The sequence below is a fragment of the Sander lucioperca genome, chromosome 8 (assembly GCF_008315115.2).
Source record: "Sander lucioperca isolate FBNREF2018 chromosome 8, SLUC_FBN_1.2, whole genome shotgun sequence".
Taxonomy (NCBI): domain Eukaryota; kingdom Metazoa; phylum Chordata; class Actinopteri; order Perciformes; family Percidae; genus Sander; species Sander lucioperca.
The window spans coordinates 11,694,355-11,713,204 of record NC_050180.1 but is presented as its reverse complement, the minus strand read 5'-3'; the positions used below and the strand labels follow the sequence as shown (position 1 = coordinate 11,713,204).

The 18,850-nt window shown below is 38.6% G+C and overlaps 1 protein-coding gene across 2 annotated transcripts; it reads left to right on the top strand.

Annotated features, from left to right (window-relative positions):
• Positions 1-2,952: 2,952 nt before the first annotated feature.
• Positions 2,953-18,475, top strand: spopla (speckle type BTB/POZ protein like a). Of its 2 annotated transcripts, XM_031281751.2 has the most exons (12): positions 2,953-3,146; positions 4,382-4,464; positions 7,084-7,201; positions 9,269-9,390; positions 9,787-9,938; positions 10,088-10,215; positions 11,568-11,745; positions 12,291-12,346; positions 12,569-12,691; positions 16,155-16,297; positions 16,404-16,457; positions 16,970-18,475. In XM_031281751.2, exons 3-12 carry the CDS (start codon positions 7,124-7,126, stop codon positions 17,112-17,114), a joined length of 1,179 nt encoding a protein of 392 aa, XP_031137611.1. In that variant the 5' UTR covers positions 2,953-3,146; positions 4,382-4,464; positions 7,084-7,123; the 3' UTR covers positions 17,115-18,475. The 2 variants fall into 2 exon arrangements, with proteins under 2 accessions (XP_031137611.1, XP_031137612.1); XM_031281752.2 differs by lacking the exon at positions 4,382-4,464 and having other exon boundaries at positions 2,958-3,146.
• The last annotated feature ends 375 nt before the right edge of the window (positions 18,476-18,850 follow it).

Genomic DNA, 18,850 nt, shown 5'->3' with positions numbered 1-18,850 from the left:
CCAAGACACTAGAAAAAAGTATGCGACTAATGTCAGACTCAATTTTTCTTTCGACATCTGTATGATCGTGTTCTGAGGTCACTGGGGCTCGTCTTGTCACTGCAGCCTTTTTTTCCCCTGCTCATAAGTTCTGTCTGTATCAGTCTTAATCACTGAAGGCATTGAATACTTGTCAGAAATAATATCAGTAGTATTTTGAGATCCTGCTAATTAGAACAGTATTGTAAATTGGAGGTAGGGGACTGTCATAGCCATTGTTTAAGGAGATATTCATGCAGAAGGATATTCATACTTGAAGAACATACCAAATAGGGCAAAGACACAAAACGGGTATTTAGTGTTATTCATTCTGAAGCCAAACATGCACCAAGAATAGAAATGTGACAATCAAACTGATATGAAATTTAAAAAAGCTTAGTATTTAGGTCACACTGTGCTCCACACTAATTCAATGTCAACGCTTTTAAAAGAATAGTAGATAAATGCATCTAATGATTATTTCTGAGTCTTCCTATTCTGGAAATGTTGGACTATGTTGTCTGTGGACACATTCAGTACAGCCTTTTTCCCTGCCCTTAAATTAAACAGATTTAAATTCCTGATAAGAATGCCTGTATCTCTTCAACTGTGATCTTATCCCCCATCTCTTCTACTTCAAGATGGGGACAGAATATCATCATATCAAAGACATTTGATGTGGGCTGTGACATTTTGCTGCTGTGTTTATAGTTTATTTGACCAAACCCAAACCCGGCTTACATAGGTGTTTTGGTGTTTGTCGTCACTAAACAGCGCATAGACTGTACTGTACTTTGTCCATGAATGTAGACTGATTGGTGCAGAGGAGCCATTTATCGCTCATTCTGCAGAACAGTGTCCATCCATCTGAAAGTGAATTAGTTATCACAGGCCTACAGGGAGCCATTATAGACTATTGTTTCAGAGAATGGCTTAACCCAAGCTGCTTTGTGTTTGCTAGACGAGAAACATCAGAAGCAGACAGAAGATACAGTGTGAAGGCAGAGTGAGAATGAGCTGCAGTTGGCAGTTGAGAGTTTCATCTATATGAGCTACATTTTATCAAGGCTCTTTTATATTTTTTGTCTTTTATGACGGTACTATTATACACATATAGGCAGATGATGAGACCCTCGCCTCCCACACACACACACACACACACACACACACACACACACACACACACACACACACACACACACACACAGTGCGTTTCACTATCTTTGTGGGGACCCATCATTGACATAATGCATTCCCTAGCCCCTTACCCTAACCTTAACCCTCACAACTAAATGCCTAACCTTAACCCTTACCCTCACCCTAACCATAACCTAATTCTAACCCTAATCCTAAAACCAAGTCTTAACCCTCAAACAGCCCTTTAACCTTGTGGGGTCCAGCATTTTGGCCCCACAAAGCTGTCGGGACCCCACAAGTATACTGTATTCCCGTTTTTTGGACCCCAGAACACACACACACACACACACACACACACACACACACACACAGATTGTTTGCATTTCTTCCCATATGAGGAGCCTCATGTGACATGACACAAGGGTCTACTCTATTCCCTTATAATGCCCATATTTAATGCTGTCTTTTTTAAAGTTTATCCTTGCACTGCTATAGTTTTTATATTACTATGTTTACATTATTCTCTTATATTGTCCATATTTAATGCTGGTCTCTAGACTTTATCCTTGCACTATTGGACCTATTTGCGCTACCACCATGACAGTTCCTGCCCTATCACTGCAAGTGTCTCATGCTTATATATTCCTTAGTACATTCATGTGGATTTTTTATTTTTTATTTTATTTAGTATTTAGTATCTTTTATTTTATTGTCCATGCTATTCGTGTGGATTTGCTTTTTTATCATCTTGTTTGTGATGTATGTGAATGTTGTGTGTGATGTCTTAAGCTGGGACCTTGAATTTCCCCTTGGGGATCAATAAAGTATCTATCTATCTATCTATCTATCTATCTATCTATCTATCTATCTATCTATCTATCTATCTACATGTGAATAACAACATTTATTCAAACTCTTAGACTATGTCTATATCAACCCTTTCCAACAAACTGTAACCTATAACTGCAATTCTTAACCCCAAAGCCCCTTATTCCTAGAATATCTCTTTAAGGAAGGGACAACCTGCCAAAAAGACACCACTTCCCAAAATATCCTTATTTAAGGCTCAAAACTGAAATACTAAAAAATGTAGTAAACCCAACCTCATCATCATCATCATCATCATCATCATAATTTATATACAGAGGAGAAAAGAGGGTCATGACATCCCACATACACTAGGTCTGGCCGAGTGCCTAATGGAAAAAGTTTTCCTTCAAAACCGAAATATAACAATAGTTCAAAGTCTCGCTTTTTTTTGTAAAAGTGTAGATGTAAGCAGTAAACTGTACTTAAACACACAAGTATTTTAAGGTCCATGTGGAACTAGTAAAAACTATTTGATATGTTGGTGTCTTAAAATAGCAATGCAGTGAAGTATTGTTTGCACCTGAGTATTTTTGGCCTGGTTGTGCCCACACTTGGTCCCTTTTTTGAAATAGCAATGCGCCATGTTTAATTTTATTTTGCATCTTGCCTGAATTATCAGCATTTGGAGTCTCCAGGGTATGTACAGCCATCAGACAAATGTATTGGAGTACAATAACAAAAAATACCAGTACAGCTAAAAAGAAACAACAATTAACAATAGTATCTGTGTACTTCAGTAGAGCACTTTAATCATTTATTATTATTATTATTATTATTATTGTTATTATTATTTCGTTTTTATTTATTATAGTTGTTTGTTGTTGTCTGGATCAGGGGATAAAATCATGGATGTGGATGGATGGATGGATTATAAGAAGAATAAAATAGATGAAGCAGGATGTTATACAAATGTCGCGCATGCGCAGTATATATATTTTTTCCTAGCCTGTAAGCTACCAGCCAGCTAGACAGATGTAAGCTAGCACAGATATAAATTAGACAAAGAAACCTTGTGAAGAGACTGAGTGAAAAAGAGTGTAAAGTAACGGAGGGTGAAAGGAGCGACTGTGACACAAAGCTATATGCGTTGTCCGATATATATGGAAGTATGAAATTGAAAGGTACGCCGCCACCATGTCTTTTTAAACTTTTTGTGAGCAGTCAGTGCAGAGATTAGCTTTGGCTAGCTGCTAACGTTAGTTAGCCGCTGTTGTTTTCCCACCAGCAGATTGTACCAAAACGTGAAGGTTTACGTTAGCTTGGTTAGTTAGCATCCTGTCATAGGTATCAGTGCAGGCCCTTTGTTTTACACCGGGTAATGCGGGGTCTAAACATCACATTACCATTTTAACTTGAGGTATCCTCAGCTAGTTTGTGTTGCAAAAATGAGTAACGTAACTAATGTAAGTCAGCCTGGTAATACGTGAACAGATTTATTGTTAACACGTTTTGTGCTAAGATAGCTGATCAGTGTTAGCTGCATTTGCGGTCTAACGTTAAGGCTAAAGTGAAGTTAACATTAATATCGCTAGTGAGGACATTAATGTTAGCTAAATACGTAATGCACATATCATCTAGCTACAGACTCGCGGAATCTAATTAGTCTCCTTTTTAAATTATTATTCTTGGGCACACTAGCTAAAATTGTAAAGGACCACAAGTCCGATGAAGTGACATCGTGAAGCGATATTGATGATGGTTTGGAGATTAGTGTTGACGCTTCAGCTGATGTTACGCTAACGTTAATATTGAGCTGTTGCTTTCTAGTGATGTCGATGTTTTGTACTAAGTTAGTCACATCTCGACTAGCATACAGGCTAAAGTAAGCTGTGACGCTAATTAAATATATTATAATTTAGCCTGCAACTTCTGCGAGCCGGCTAGATGCCTCTTCGGATAGCATCGTTTCAGTTGTTAAAGGCGAGGTTGTACGATTCCAGCTAATGTGTTAGCCAAACAAAGTTGCAGGTGAATCTTGAGTTAGCTAATTCAACACACTGTCTTACAGGCCGAACAGTTGCATGCTAGGCTATACGATAAAGCATAACAAATGTAGTTAACAGCCTAAGGCCTACACTACCAATGTTGGCTATCAATCTACTATCTACACGTTAACTGTTTCTTTTTCATTTTAATTAACGTGGCATTCTTGACTGGTTTGAACGCTCTAATTTTCTAGTGGTGTCACTTGGAATAATTTATATCCCTAGGTAGATTAGGTAGTTCTGGTTTATTGTGTGAACTGTGGCTTTATTACCAGATGCTTCAGGAACGTTAGCAACTAACTTTAATTACTTTTAGATAGCTTTGTCAGGTCCATTTTACATGCCTAATGTATGCCCCCCCCTCCTCCTAGAGTGGAACATGATAATGGGGCCATGAAGGATCCTGTGATAACTTAGAAAAATTGCATCTTTGTACATTTCAACTATTCAAGAGGTGATGAGAAGGTTTCATTTCCTTGCTAATGCTGCATGATTCAGTTGCCATATTTACCATTATAGCTAAAGGTGGTTCAGTTGCTGCAGTGTGCTGCAAAAAAGTTGTTACTCTTGTCATTGCAAGCACATAACTGTACACTCACTATAGCTTGAGGTCTGTTCCTCCATTCCATCAATGATACTTCATGTGAACTATGGGGAAGAGTATCAGTGATCAGTGTAACAGCAGTACAGCCTGCTCTCTTCTCTGCCTTCATGTCCTCTTGCCATTGGGACACTGTTTTGTGATTCTTGCATCAAGCCATGTGTCTAAAGTATATCAGAAGTAAAGATAGAATTGTCTTACATTTGTATATTTTGCTTCTATCCTCATTTGCCAATTTTTTTCAAAAAATGTTAAACATTCTGGACAAAGTTTATACCTTTTTAAAATCATTGGAAATACCTTACTCTGAGAGGACCTGATCAGAGAAATTGGGTTTAGAGGTTTGGATATGAACCTCACTTTGTGAGAAAGATTAAATGACAAAATGGATGTGTCCCCTAAAAGACTTGCAAATGCGATTCTGCTATAGCAAACGTGTCTGTGTGAACATGGCAGTTTTTCAGCTTTGGTATGCTGCTGGCTTAACAGTTGTGCTGCTTAAGTGAAATGAAATTGGCATGTTTCCACATGAAAAGTGGCTGTTATATGACTAAAACAACATGTTGCATTTGCTTTAATCACCATTATCTGCACAGGCTTACCAGCCATAGCCTAGCCATTAACAGACTGCTCGGCCTGTACAGGCGTTACTGAACATCACTGCTGCCTAGATAGCAATCCATGAGTGACTTTTTTTATTTTGCACATTAACTAAATGAATCGGTTAGAGACTATACCCAAATTGTGAGAAGATCTGTGCACATGACCACACAAGTGGAAACTAAAGAAAAAGTTTACCATGTGTCTCCTTGTGATTAACGGGTTTCTCCATGTGGAACAATGCATCATTTGAAAATCACACTTCAAGCTTAAGTATACATGCATGTAGTGACACGACTGTGATCGACAGCAGTCCATATTTATGCCAAGTTGATTTTCTGTTTAGTATGCTACCATCACAGTGTTACTTACTGTTTTTTTCCTATTTGTATTTGTTTATTAGGTATGCACTACTATGTACTATATACATTATTACCCTCCATGTGGAATTTACTACAGGGCAAACAGCCTTCCAGTATACATATATGTAAAGAAGAGTAGCTTATGTTGTACTATAAATTACATTGTTCCTGGATATTTGTTTTTCATGGAACATACGATTTTGGGCCCCACTAGCTGTGGGACCCAAGGATGGTCTGTCATTTCATCTAGATAGCATCACTTTGAGAAAGGGTTTCAGTCTCACTCTATTGTGAGTCATTTTTTATGGCCGTTCAAAAGTTTCAAATATAAGAGAGGATCTAATTAATTTGCATGGTTTATCTTCAACTCCCTTAGTCTGAGGTGTTTGGAAAGTTATTTGAAATTCAAGGATAGGTTCACCAGTTTTCAAGACTATGTTGAAACAATATCCAATTGCCCATGGACATTCAAACAGGTTTAACTTGCTGTAATTATCCCTCCTTTTTTATACTGGCCATGAAGAGACCCCTCCCTAAGTGTTTTCAATTTAAAATATGGTGGTCAAAATCTACAGACCTGGTTCTGTGTAGAAATATATTCCAATTTAGCTGAAGCTAATATGAGGAGCTGTCTGAGATGGACAAATCAAGTGTGTAACTTCCAAAGTTGAAGTCTTCTTTAGTACAAAATTCCCTGTTTTTATTGCTATCCTTCCACTGCAGCTCAACTAGTGCACACTGTTTGACACCATCCCTTACACTGCAAGTGTGTTAGGAGGGGATCATCTAATCATTTAATGGCCAGGAAAAACTGGAGGAATGATTATAGCAAGAAAGACCTGTTTCAATGTTTATATGAGCACCTGACTATTTTAAGACAGACCTATCTTTTTAATACACCTTCGAGGACATGAAAATTGGCTGCAGCTATCAGTTGGTGGTTTCTTGTTGGCTCTTCTTTTTTTTCAAATCCTGACTGCCCAAACACACCCTTGTATATAATAGGTAAAGACTTTAATTGGATTGGTTGTTTTGGTTGGTTAAGAATAGCTTTGCTTAAGATTTGAGGATGGGCATTTATATGGCCACCAAGACGGGGAGTACATTTAAGTAGGCACTGTTTTTTACATAATGACAGAACATAAAGTTGACTTGTAGCATGAAAACATTTGCAATACTAATTACTGCACATACTAAAACCTGCACTAGAAAGAGTTCACGTTGTTTCCTTCTATCCCGTAGTTAAACAAATTTTCAAAATATGGTGTCAGGTGTCATTGAAGTACAAGTCTTCAGGATACAGTGAGAATGCAGACTATTTTTGCATCACATTTGGTAGCATTTAGAATAAAAGCAGATTCACGTGAAGGATTTTTCCATCTTGATAAAACATTTTGTCAAGCTCATTCTGACCAGAAAATTGAAATGGGGGATTTATTTCATATGTGTACATTATGCTGTTAATTTGTGCAAAAATTAATCTTACTAATTTTTTTTTGTTAATGATTAGTGCTTTCAGGACGAGAGTGAGTGGTACCCCGAAGCCAGTGATGTCACGGGTTCCCACCCCTCCTCCTCCTGGGGAGATGTCAAGTGGACCTGTGGCAGAGAGCTGGTGTTACACACAGGTATGGGCATAACTAAACTCATTGAATCACGTTCAATACACAAAGCTGAGAGAATTGATCATGTTTTATATATAATAGTTTCTAATCCTATCAAGCTACTGATATTTCATTCCCAGTTTTTATTTTCTACGTTGTTAATTTGAATGTTAATAGGCCTTTTTGCAGCAGACAATTTGACTTGTTACAGTAGGAATGGCACAGGTGTTCTTAATAACATTAACAATGGCTCAGTTGCATTCATTTCCAGCATGCACAATACCAGGGCCCTGAAACTAAAGCAGCTAAATGGAATTCAGCCACATGTGACACATGTGATTTGCCTACTGTGACAATGTCAAAACAGGGTTTCAACAGGGTCTTAAAGTGCCCATATTATGAAAAAATCACTTTTTCTGGGATTTGGGGTGTTATGTTGTGTCTCTGGTGCTTCCACACACATACAAACTTTGAAAAAAATCCATCCATGCTGTTTAGAGTGAGATACAGTTTCTGAATGTGTCCTGCCTTCAGTCTCTGGGTGAGCTGTTCAAAATCGGCACGGCTTGTGACGTCACAAGCCGAAACGAGCAGGCTAACCGCAACCATTAGCTCATAGCGTTAGCATGCTAACGCTAATGCTAACGCTAGCATGCTATCTCGTTCTCAGTAGCAAAGCACTGCTACAACACACACAAGTTCACCATAATCTACAAAGGAACTACTTACATGTGCGCCCTCATTTAGAAGTCTCCCAGCTAATCCTGCCTTGTAACTGACCGAAGTTGTAGAAACAGCCTTTCGTTTACTGTCTATGGAGCTAGCTAGCTGACATGATCTACATCTGAGCTACTGGGCATGTGCAGTGCAATCAAAGATAGTACAGAAGAAGAAGAAGAAAAGAGGTCTCACTCTGTAACTAAAACAGAGACCAGCTGAAAAGAGGATCTGCAGCAGTGAGAGAGAGCACTGCAGTACAACAAAAATATGGTGTTTTTTGAAAATTAAACCATGTAAACCTATTCTGGTACAACCTTAAAATACAATTATGAACCTGAAAATGAGCATAATATGGCTGCTTTAAAAAGTTTTTAGACCTAAAAAAAGTTAGTTTACACAAGTCTTAATTTACCTACGTCCATGTAACGCTACTTCTAATACTTATTGAAAAGCTCCCGCAGGACTTTAGGATGTTTTATTTTTTATTCTGTGGTTTTTGTAGTCCTTTCTTTCACTATATATAATTCCCTGTATTATGACTACATATGAGATCAACATGCAGCTTATATTGCGGCTCATTAGCTTTCGTGTTATTGCCGCAAGTCTATTTCGGGTTGTACCATAGACATAAAACAGATTGTATTCTTCAGCTATGGGGAAGTACAAGTTTAGCGATTTTTAGTTTAGAGAAAAACTGAATTTAGGTTGTGGTTAAAGCCATTTGCTAACAACGTATTTAAAGCATACTGCTTCTTATGCAAGAAAGCAATTAAACTGGAAACGTTGAGGGTGCTGGAGTGTCATGCAAAAAGGCCACAACAATACCTCCACGCTGCCTAGGCGAGACCGACACAGCAGCTCCACAACTCCCGTAAGCGACCTCCGTGTCACTTTTGGATCAAAGCCAACACTAAGAGCGGAGGTGCTCTGGGTCCTCCACACTGGGAATTTTTTCAGACGATGTTTCCTGAATCTCGATTTTTTTTTTTTTTTTTTTTTTGTTTTTTTTGTTTGATGTTGTGATATAGGTCTTAAAGTTCATTCATAATGGTCTTTTAAAAGTCTTTAATTTGACTTGGTGAAACATGCAGAAACCCTGCAAAACGTCTTTATGTATCTGTATAAATAAAATTACTGTGATATAGGATGGACAGCCCCCCAAAAAACCTATTGGACTATAGTATATGAACAGTCAAAACATTGTACTCTAAAACAATGTTTTGATTTGAGAAGGTCAAATTGTCATGCCAAGCCATATAAATGCTCAATTCTTTTTCTTTTCTTTTCTTTTCTTTTTTTTTTTCTTTTTTTTTTACTGTATTTCAAAAATAAAATTTTGGTCTGATGGTTTTGCATATTTCTTCTTCCAAGGTTAAAGTTGTGAAGTTCTCGTACATGTGGACCATAAACAACTTTAGTTTTTGCAGAGAAGAAATGGGGGAGGTGTTGAAGAGCTCAACCTTCTCCTCTGGCCCTAATGACAAGATGAAATGGTTAGTACTAAAGCTAAACCTCTCACTGCAATTCATTTGTTTGTAGGATGTGAAAATAGAATATGAATGATTGTAGGTCTTCAGAGTTTGGAAAGTCGCATTCATGCTTTCAAATGTCATTAGCTTTTTGCATTTATCTATCTGTCCAATTTAATCTCATCCAGTTCCATGTCCTTGTATTTCCCTGAGCACAAACATGAATGTCATTGAAAAGTCTGCATGTTTTATTTTACTGTGGGAACTCGGCACACAAGTGATAATTACAGTCTCTCAAAGCAATAGAGAATCACCCCTGAAGGCTCGTCATAGTCTTGTGTTCTCACAAAAGTGATAAAAGCCGTTAAGACGGTCTTCACTCTAGTTGCTGATGTGCAGTGTTATCTGTTTTCTTGCCAGGTGTCTGCGAGTCAATCCAAAGGGACTTGATGATGAAAGCAAAGATTATCTGTCATTGTATTTACTTCTTGTTAGTTGTCCAAAAAGTGAAGTTAGAGCAAAGTTCAAGTTTTCTTTGTTGAACGCTAAAAGAGAAGAGACAAAAGCGATGGGTGAGTACAAGCAATCTGAAAGTCACATCTAGTTATTATACTGTATATTTGGTGTTCCTTTTTATACCTTCACTTTTTGTTTATTTCTCTAACCTGCAACCAAAAGACAGGCAATATTAAGACTTGGCATTATTTTCTTCTTGTTACAGAAAGCCAAAGAGCATATAGATTTGTCCAGGGCAAAGACTGGGGCTTCAAAAAATTTATAAGGAGAGATTTTCTCCTTGATGAAGCCAATGGACTCTTACCAGATGACAAGCTCACACTGTTCTGTGAGGTAATTGTTACATTATTCCTTTTATCCTTCATATTAATAAGGGGTGTAGTCTTTTTGTTTATGAATGCTGTGATTTTGCCCAAATTGCAAATGATTACACAGAGGCTCACTTTCCTCACTTGTACTGTCAATGAAGGCAGAACGCAACTATACCAACAACAACAACAACAAAAATGCGTTTTTGATGGGTGAATGGGAGACAATTTCTTGTGATTGAGTTGGTGACTCATTTTGGAAGATTATTGATTGGGCTGACACATTTCCCTTTTCGTCTATACTCATTTGTCCATAGAACACAGCAATCTCTCAGTTCTGTATATTTTTTTTGGTTTGGGGAACAAAACATACCATCTGGTACATATGCTTGGTCGATGTTATCTGTACTAGACGTGGTTTTGAGCTTGGAGGTAAATTATTAGAAAACTAGTTGTAGTTTCAATGATATAGGTTTGCTAAGGAGTCATTAATTGCATATAACGTGGATGCCATTTATTGGAAATGCTGCAAATTATCAAAATCTGTGGGTTTTTTCCATTGCAATTGGCCTACTTTGATGTTTTCTGTTTAGCTTCCTCATTTTCCATCATTGCATACCAGTGCCATGTTACCGAGCTGCTGTTTTGTTGTGTGGCATACAAATGACTAAATTGTTGTATTCATTCTTTGCTAAAACTATTACAATCACATCACTGTTAGATTGAAGCACGTATACCCCTAGTGTAACCTTAAGTGAATCAAGGCTAGAGTCTCTTAATTCTTGTTATGACTAGTTTACACCTGAGTGCCATTTCACTAAAAACATGCTGTTGGCATTTGCTTCAAAAGACATTAAGCTCTTAGGAAGTGAAATGCTTCCTCCATCTGAAATCATTTACAATGATGCTTGTTTTCGAAATAATTGAATTCGGTGTGTCAAGAAGAATAAATGTCTCCTAAAATGTTCTTTCAAGGGACAAGTTAAATGAAGTGTCAGTGGATTGTGATGTAAATGCGTTTGGCCAAATACTGCCTTGGCCAGACAGTGTGCCAGACACCAGCTACAGAGATTTAACAATTTCAGGGAAATTGCCACTTTGATAAACAAATTGCATTCAAATTAAATACAAAATGTCTTTCCTCATCAATTAGGTGTTTCAGAAAAGTTTATTAATTTTGGTTTCAAGTGGTGTTTTTGCAAGCAAGAGAACCGAAGGTTCCTCAGTCTTGGAAATATGCTTTAAAAAGAGCAAATTAAAAACAAATTAGACTGTTAGACTGCAATGCAGTCAAACATATTTGCTGCTGGATTTGTTGAGATGTTTAGCCTGGATGAAACCGCTTCAGTGTCTCCCTGTGATGTTTCTCATGTACAGGTAAGCGTGGTCCAGGACTCGGTTAACATTTCAGGCCAGTCCAACATGAACATGCTGAAGGTACCAGAGTGTCAGCTGTCTGATGACCTGGGGAACCTGTGGGAGTGTTCACGCTTCACAGACTGCAGCCTCTATGTGGGAGGGCAGGAGTTCAAAGCCCACAAATCCATCCTTGCAGGTAAGACCGTGCCCAGCTCCAGCACTTTAGCAAGCAGCAACCAGGAGAGAAGCCCCCCAAATGGCCCTAGCAAGACATGTCTATGCCTCTTCTTAATGGCCTCTCGTGGAGAGCTATAAGCACCTCAAAAGGCTACGGAGGGTCTGTATTCCTGGCTTGATTTGTAGTGGCCTAGTTCTGCAATGGGCGCTAATCCCCACTACCCCTGCTTGCCCCTGATGACTAGGATCCAGGAGATTGAGAGGCTGGCTCTCCTCTCCAGCTTGTCTCCATTAGACATGGTGGCAGCTGCAGTGGTCAGGGGAAAATGCTGACAAAGTGGCAGCTATACGGATTAAGCTAGATTTTAAGGCTGCCATAGTTCAGAATACTGATGTTTTAAGCTTAATCCATTAGTTTTTGTTTTTTTTATATAAGACAACTGCACCCCATGCTATTTAATCAAAGCTCATTTGATGAATATTAACTGTTGATTTGGTGTGCTAACATGCTTAATAAGATGTTGACTGGTCATATTTTAAGTGTTCAATTTATTTCTTCGACAGCAAGGTCACCAGTCTTTAATGCTATGTTTGAACATGAAATGGAGGAGAGTAAAAAGGTAAGAATAGCCAGTTACAACACTTCTTGTCATGGGTCATGTTACTCTTTCCTCAATTTAGGACCACTATTGCACAATCCTGCACTTCTTATATATACTGAAATTATTGCTCAAAATGCTTTGTTTAAAATGAACACTCGTAACTCTGTGATAATGAGTCTTCTTTCGTGGGTGTTTAAAGTTCAAATGAGTCGAACAGTAGCCTCTTGTCTTCCCTCGCAGAACCGCGTTGACATCAGTGACGTAGACCCCGATGTCTTTAAGGAAATGATGGGCTTCATCTATACAGGAAAAGCCCCGAACCTGGAGAAGATGGCAGACAATTTGCTGGCAGCTGCAGATAAAGTAAGTGCCCGAGTAATTGAAACTTTTGCTAATATTTTTTGCAAACATCTAGCTTCCACTTCTTTTTGATGGCAGAAGAAAAGGTTCTTTTATTTATTCTTTGTTAGGCAATCTTTTGTATTCAGTTTTCTGAATTGCTTCCGTTTGTAAGTCAAATGCCATCCAAAAATGTTAACCTGATCAATGTTGTTTAGTTAAGCTCTAGCCAACCACCCCAACCTGAAATTATCTTGGGATACAACTCTGATTTTCACAAATAAACAGCCATCTCTCTTTAACCACTTGGTCCTATCAACTCTATCCAGAGTTGTGTATCACCACAATGTATTGTGTCAACTAGGGGTGTTGAAATGAATCACTGCATCGATGCATCGCGATGCGGACCTAAATGATTCTGCATTGATGCAGTGACAGACCATAATTGATTATTGCCTACTGATGTTACTTGTTTTTCTGGTCGCTGCTTTTGTCTGTTGTGTTCAGACTCCACTACATTCAGGAAGGGTCTTTTTTAAGAGCAGATACAATAAAAAGGGGAGTTCATATATATCTGACTGCTTAAAATTGTTGACGATAACCATGTGTAGTAATATATAAGATTGAGGAGGTGACACATCGGGATATTGATTTGAATCGTTGACAGGATAATCGTAATGGAATCGTGAGACTAGTGAAGAGTCACACCTCTGGTGTCAACCTAGTAATAACATCTAGTCTGTTAAACACTGAAACGGTAATTAGATTGAGATGGTCATGGAGAGTTGGTATATCCTATGGTCCGCTTAGACTTGAGTGCTTGGAGCCTCTCCAATGAGAGAGGCCAGCACTGTATGTAAGTCAATGAGGCTAAAAGGCTAATGTGGTCTAGGGCTGGGCGATAAGGAGAAAATCAGATATCACGATATTCTTGACCAAATACCTCTATCTTCTCTATTGCGGCGATATTCTAGGGTTGACAATTGGTGCTTTAACAAAAATATCTTCACACTTAGATTTTAGATAAATAATCATCAGTAATGTGGACATAATGTCTAAGTGGGGAAAAGGCAAATAATAGAACAGCTAGAACAGTCTGGTAAGTTCAGAAAAGTACATTACTGTAATGCAGCCTTTAAAACAAGGAAAAGACAACACTTATGTCATATCACCATATTATGATATCCAAAATCTAAGACGATATCTAGTCTCATATCACGATATCGATATAATATTACCCTAATATGGTCTGTTGGCTGCATCTTATGTGACATAATTTCAGAATTGATAAAAACTATAGTTTGTTTCAGCCCCCATCCTCGCCCATCATTAGAACATGCTTGTTAAAGGTCCAATGTGTAGGAATTTCTCCCATCTAGCGTTGAGATCGTATATCGCAATCAACTCTCTCGCACCATGCAGTTCAAATTATGTATTACAGCTACGGTAGCCTTCACGCTTCAAAAAGCCGGTTTTTTGCTTTTTTCAATATCTTTTCTGGGCGAAGAAGAGGACTCCTGTTCCTGAAACTTGGATTTTGAATACGTGCATGAGGCGGAGTGGCAATCGGGAGAGTCGGGAATTTTCCCGGTGGGCCGGTAGTGTTTCGAGGTCGCTCCGGCCAGTCTGATTGCACACTGCCCGCTCCGGCCGCTGCTGCCCGCTCCGGCCGCTGCTGCCCGCTGGTCAAACTAACCTGTACGGCGGGCCACAGCAACCTCTTATTTCCGAACATTAATCTCTCCCCCGCCCCCTGAGGGTCGGTTGTCTACGAAATTTCCTGGTAGATTTTTTTTGTCACACTCCACCGCAGAATGTATTAAGATAACGTGTGGTCCTCCATGTGTCCTTCTTCAAACTTGCTGGGGCCGGGAAGCTACGATACCCATTAGCAGCACCTGTGAGTTTATCACGTGACAGCGAAAACGTGAAAGGCGGAGCAGTATGTCCTGTATGTTCCTTACCGGCTAACGTATTTCAAGATGGCGTCTACCCCAGTTCATGCGAATGCAAATGTAAAATTTCAAGCCAAAGGAAATACTTGGAATTGATGGTTGTGGTAAATCTTCATGAAAAAGGACAAGTTTGTGAACGGGCAACACAGATTTTGATAATGAACAACTAAACACGTTACACACTGGACCTTTTTAAGGGTGTGAAACGTGTAGAATTCAGTACAGCACAGTCACACTTCAACACATCAACTGTATGCTTGTGAAGGTTGTACTTCAACATATGTGGAGACTGTCAGATAAGTGCTGATTCAAGTTAACAGAAATCATAAAGTGATGACATTTTTTGTCCATTATCTTTTTTGTTTTGTTATAACTTTATGAATTAAGACTACAGTACAACACCATCAACAGGGTTTCCGCGGGGTCTTAAAAAGTCTAAAATTTCAAAATAAAAATTTTAGGCCTTAAAAAGTCTTAAATTAGCTGAAGAATTATGTTCTAGGTCTTAAATCATTTCTAAATCAGGTCTACGTTTTCTCATTGAGATTCTCTTGCTGTGCTTTACAATGTAGTTTTTTTTTCTTGTGGTGTTGTAGTTCTTTCTTTCCCTACTCCAAATATAATTCACTGAATTACGAATACAAATGAGAACAACATGCAACTTGTATTGCAGCCGAGTGCAATAACGCACAAGTCTCTTTCGGAACACATTTTATTCTTTAGCTATCGGGAAGTGCAAGTTTAGCCATGTTTCCGGACTCTGATATAGACTTTTTTTGTTTGTTTTTTTATGTCATGATATAGGTCTTAAATTTAATTTATAATGGTCTTAAAAAGTCTTAAATTTGACTTGGTGAAACCTCTAGAAACCCTGATCAAATAGCATGGGCAAAATTGATAATTTAAAGGGAGACTTGATTTGTTGTTTACTCCCTATTTTACATTTTCTTCCTCGTGTTATTAGATTGCCAGTGGATGTACACATTATGTAGCCCCATTTTGCAGCTCGTGTAAGGTTGCATTTCTACTTGATGCTGCTTTATATGTGTTAAGGAATACTTCTTGGGGAACTGTGATATGAAGCGTCCTATGATCTCCCAAATCCTTTCAAGAAACGACCATTTTCTTTCACCCGTTCACAGACGAGATCCCCTCTTTAAGGGAAAGGTCCCTGTGTTATGAATAAAGTACTGATCGAGAATTTGATGGATGAGTTTTTACTGAATAGTGAACCCCCCCCCCCAAAAAAAAAAAAAAATCATCCCAGTCATTGCATACAATATGCCATGTGGCGGAATTGGGTAATTCCTGTTTTTTAACAATGCAATACATATTGAAGGAGCCTGCTGGTTCGACATTTGCGTTCCTGGTCATTTTTTCTCCAAGTAGAGTTTTAATCATGAATGATGTTAGTAACCGATTGCAGCTGTAGCTTTTATTTGTATTCAGAATAGTTGAGCATCAAACCATGGGGATCCACTTTGCACCCAGGGTGTAACCACTGCTTTTTGTGTCCCCCCCCCCCACCCCAGTACGCTCTGGAGCGTTTAAAGGTCATGTGTGAAGAGGCCTTGTGCAACAGCCTTTCAGTGGAGAATGTGGCCGACACCCTCATCCTAGCAGACTTGCACAGTGCCGAGCAGCTCAAAGCACAAGCCATAGATTTTATCAACAGGCAAGTATCGCAAAAAAAAAACAAAAAAAAAACTCCAGTGATGAATTCCTGCTGCCATTTCTGTTTACCAGCCCTGAATGCTTACCTTTTTATCTCCTTGCCATAGGTGCAGTGTCCTGAGACAGCTGGGCTGTAAAGATGGAAAGAACTGGAATAGCAAGTATGTAATTAGCTGATATATGTGACACAAGATTAATAACACGCTCTTATCTCTCCCCCCAACCAGATGCATTAGAATTCATTGTTTAAGCCCAGGCAGACAGAGTGCTATTTGCCTTTTCAGTTTGAAGCTCCATATCTGTGTATCCAAGTTATTAATAGACTCTTGCCTGGATAAAACCTGGAAATGGAATATTTGTAGAATTTTAAAAAGAAACGAGGTGGTCGCTATGGGTAGTCTTTCTTTCAGATGATGAAGTGTGTTGTCATAGGACACCTTGAAATGTTAAACTTATTTCCCTCTTTGTTGTATTCAACATGTGAAGACGTAATCCTACATTCATTTCTGCACATGCACAGAAAGCACTAATGGCCCTTTTCAAGTTTACAATGGAGCTCACAAATCAAGTGCCCCTTATTTGCTTTGTCATTACGATCTCATTTATGTTTATTGATTTTTAATGTGCACATTCTCATGTCTGAGTGTTAACTTCATTTTGCCTGTGCTTACAGTCATGCTACAGACATAATGGAGACTGCAGGCTGGAAGTCAATGATCCAATCCCATCCTCACTTGGTAGCCGAGGCCTTTCGTGCCCTGGCTTCAGCACAGTGCCCACCCTTTGGTCTTCCCAGGAAGCGTCTAAAACAGTCCTGACTGCCCGACTGTGCCCCAGGACTTTACTGGAGGTGTGAAGCATGGGTTTAAAAAGAAAGGACTAGCGAGGGTACCACTCTTTATTCCACCAAAACTGAACACACTTGAATAAAGAAGAGTGGAGCTTTCTGCCCAGGGATTTGGGAAGGCTGGCACGTGGACGACTGACATCAATGGATTGGGGAAAAAATAGGTAAAATTGGTGTTGCTTGCTTGCTTTGCTGCCCCAACTGAATTCTGTTCAGCCCGGGTAGCAAGTCAAGCTGTCTGCTACTTTTTTCCCCCTGTAATTTTAAAAATGGCCTTAATATATCTGCCATTGCTCTGGAGCTGCTCCAGAGTACTTTGTCTATTTTACTCTGTGCCTGCCTTGTCACAAAGACCAGGCCTCCTCCAGGTTGCACTAGTTCCCATGAATAGTCATTTTGATATGGAGTTCTATAGGAACGTAACAAAGGTTTAACTAAATGGGAAATATTATATATTTGTAATGTTTAGCCCGTTTTGTGACTAGACATTAAAAAGCATGAACACTTTCAGTGCAAGGTCAGTCCTTTACACTTTTTAAAAGATGTGTATGCCCCATATTGATGGCACCATTTCTATGTAAATGACAGTTGCACCATCTTCAGAAGACCAGTGTACAAGAAAGTCTGTTCTATTGCGTATTTGTGGGAAAAATTGTAATCTGCCATTATGAAGACCCAGTGTCAATCCTAATACACGTAAGATGGAAAAGTGTCTATTCTTTGGCCCTAATATATTAAAACATTGGAAGTATTTACTCAGTCTCCCATTTGAATGACATATTCCAGATCATGTGTCTGTGAACTGTTATAGATTCAATTTTGAGAATTTCTGTCCTTAGAATTGCCAACTTGCAAATATTATATATTCTCAATATATTGTGGTTAACTAAAAGTGGAGAGACTAATGCATGGTCATGTTATTGTCAACGAAAGTGTCCAAGTATCAATTTTGTTTTAAACAATTTATTTTCTGCAAGTATCTGAAATATTTGTGGAGAATTAAATGAATTGAGTATGTGCAAAAAGTTCCTCTAACATGCTTGGATATTTGTAGGATGCTGAGCATCACTTCTACTGGCAATGTTATTCTGTGTTGATTTGGGGGGGGGGGGGGTTGTCATGTTTATTCAGTCCGTCTTGTATGTAGTGGGGTGTGACCGACACTTCAGAGGATTTTGTAAATTAAAAGAGTAGCATCGTTTTTACATGATATTACTCCTCATTCAGAGTCATGTTGAGATGTTGAAACTTCTTTTGTTTGGAAGCAAAAAAGATGAAGTTGTTGTCTGCAAGAATGCCTGCATTAACCCATTAAACCATTTTCCAGCAGTCTGAAGAAGCCCAGGGTTTTTTTTGTTTTGTTTAAATCAAAGCGATTTCAGTTTAAGAAAAGGGTGATTGTTACCACTACTGATTCTTTTTAATGGTCATGTTAATGGATGTGTGTCAGGCTGTCGTGATTCTTTTTTCTCTCTCTCTCCCCACTGGTTTTCTTTCAAATATAAGCTTAGAAAACAGCACTGTGATAATCAAAAGAAAATGTGCTTAAACTGGATTAGCATAGTAACATGTTTAATGTTGAACCTTTTACAGCACATGAAAGTTTTTTTTTTTTTGTTTTTTTTTTTAAGTGTGAATGCTTGGCACAAGCTCTAATTAAAGTGAACACGAGGCTGTTCTTTCCTGCTGGAACAGAGATGTCTTTTT

What these genes read in the sequence shown, in the direction of transcription:
- spopla (XM_031281751.2), top strand. Translation starts at nt 7,124, where the DNA reads ATGTCACGGGTTCCCACCCCTCCTCCTCCTGGGGAGATGTCAAGTGGA. An exon ending in CCTAATGACAAGATGAAATG is followed by an intron (nt 9,391 to 9,786) that starts GTTAGTACTAAA and finishes TTTTCTTGCCAG; the next exon opens with GTGTCTGCGAGTCAATCCAA. An exon ending in CCACAAATCCATCCTTGCAG is followed by an intron (nt 11,746 to 12,290) that starts GTAAGACCGTGC and finishes TTTCTTCGACAG; the next exon opens with CAAGGTCACCAGTCTTTAAT.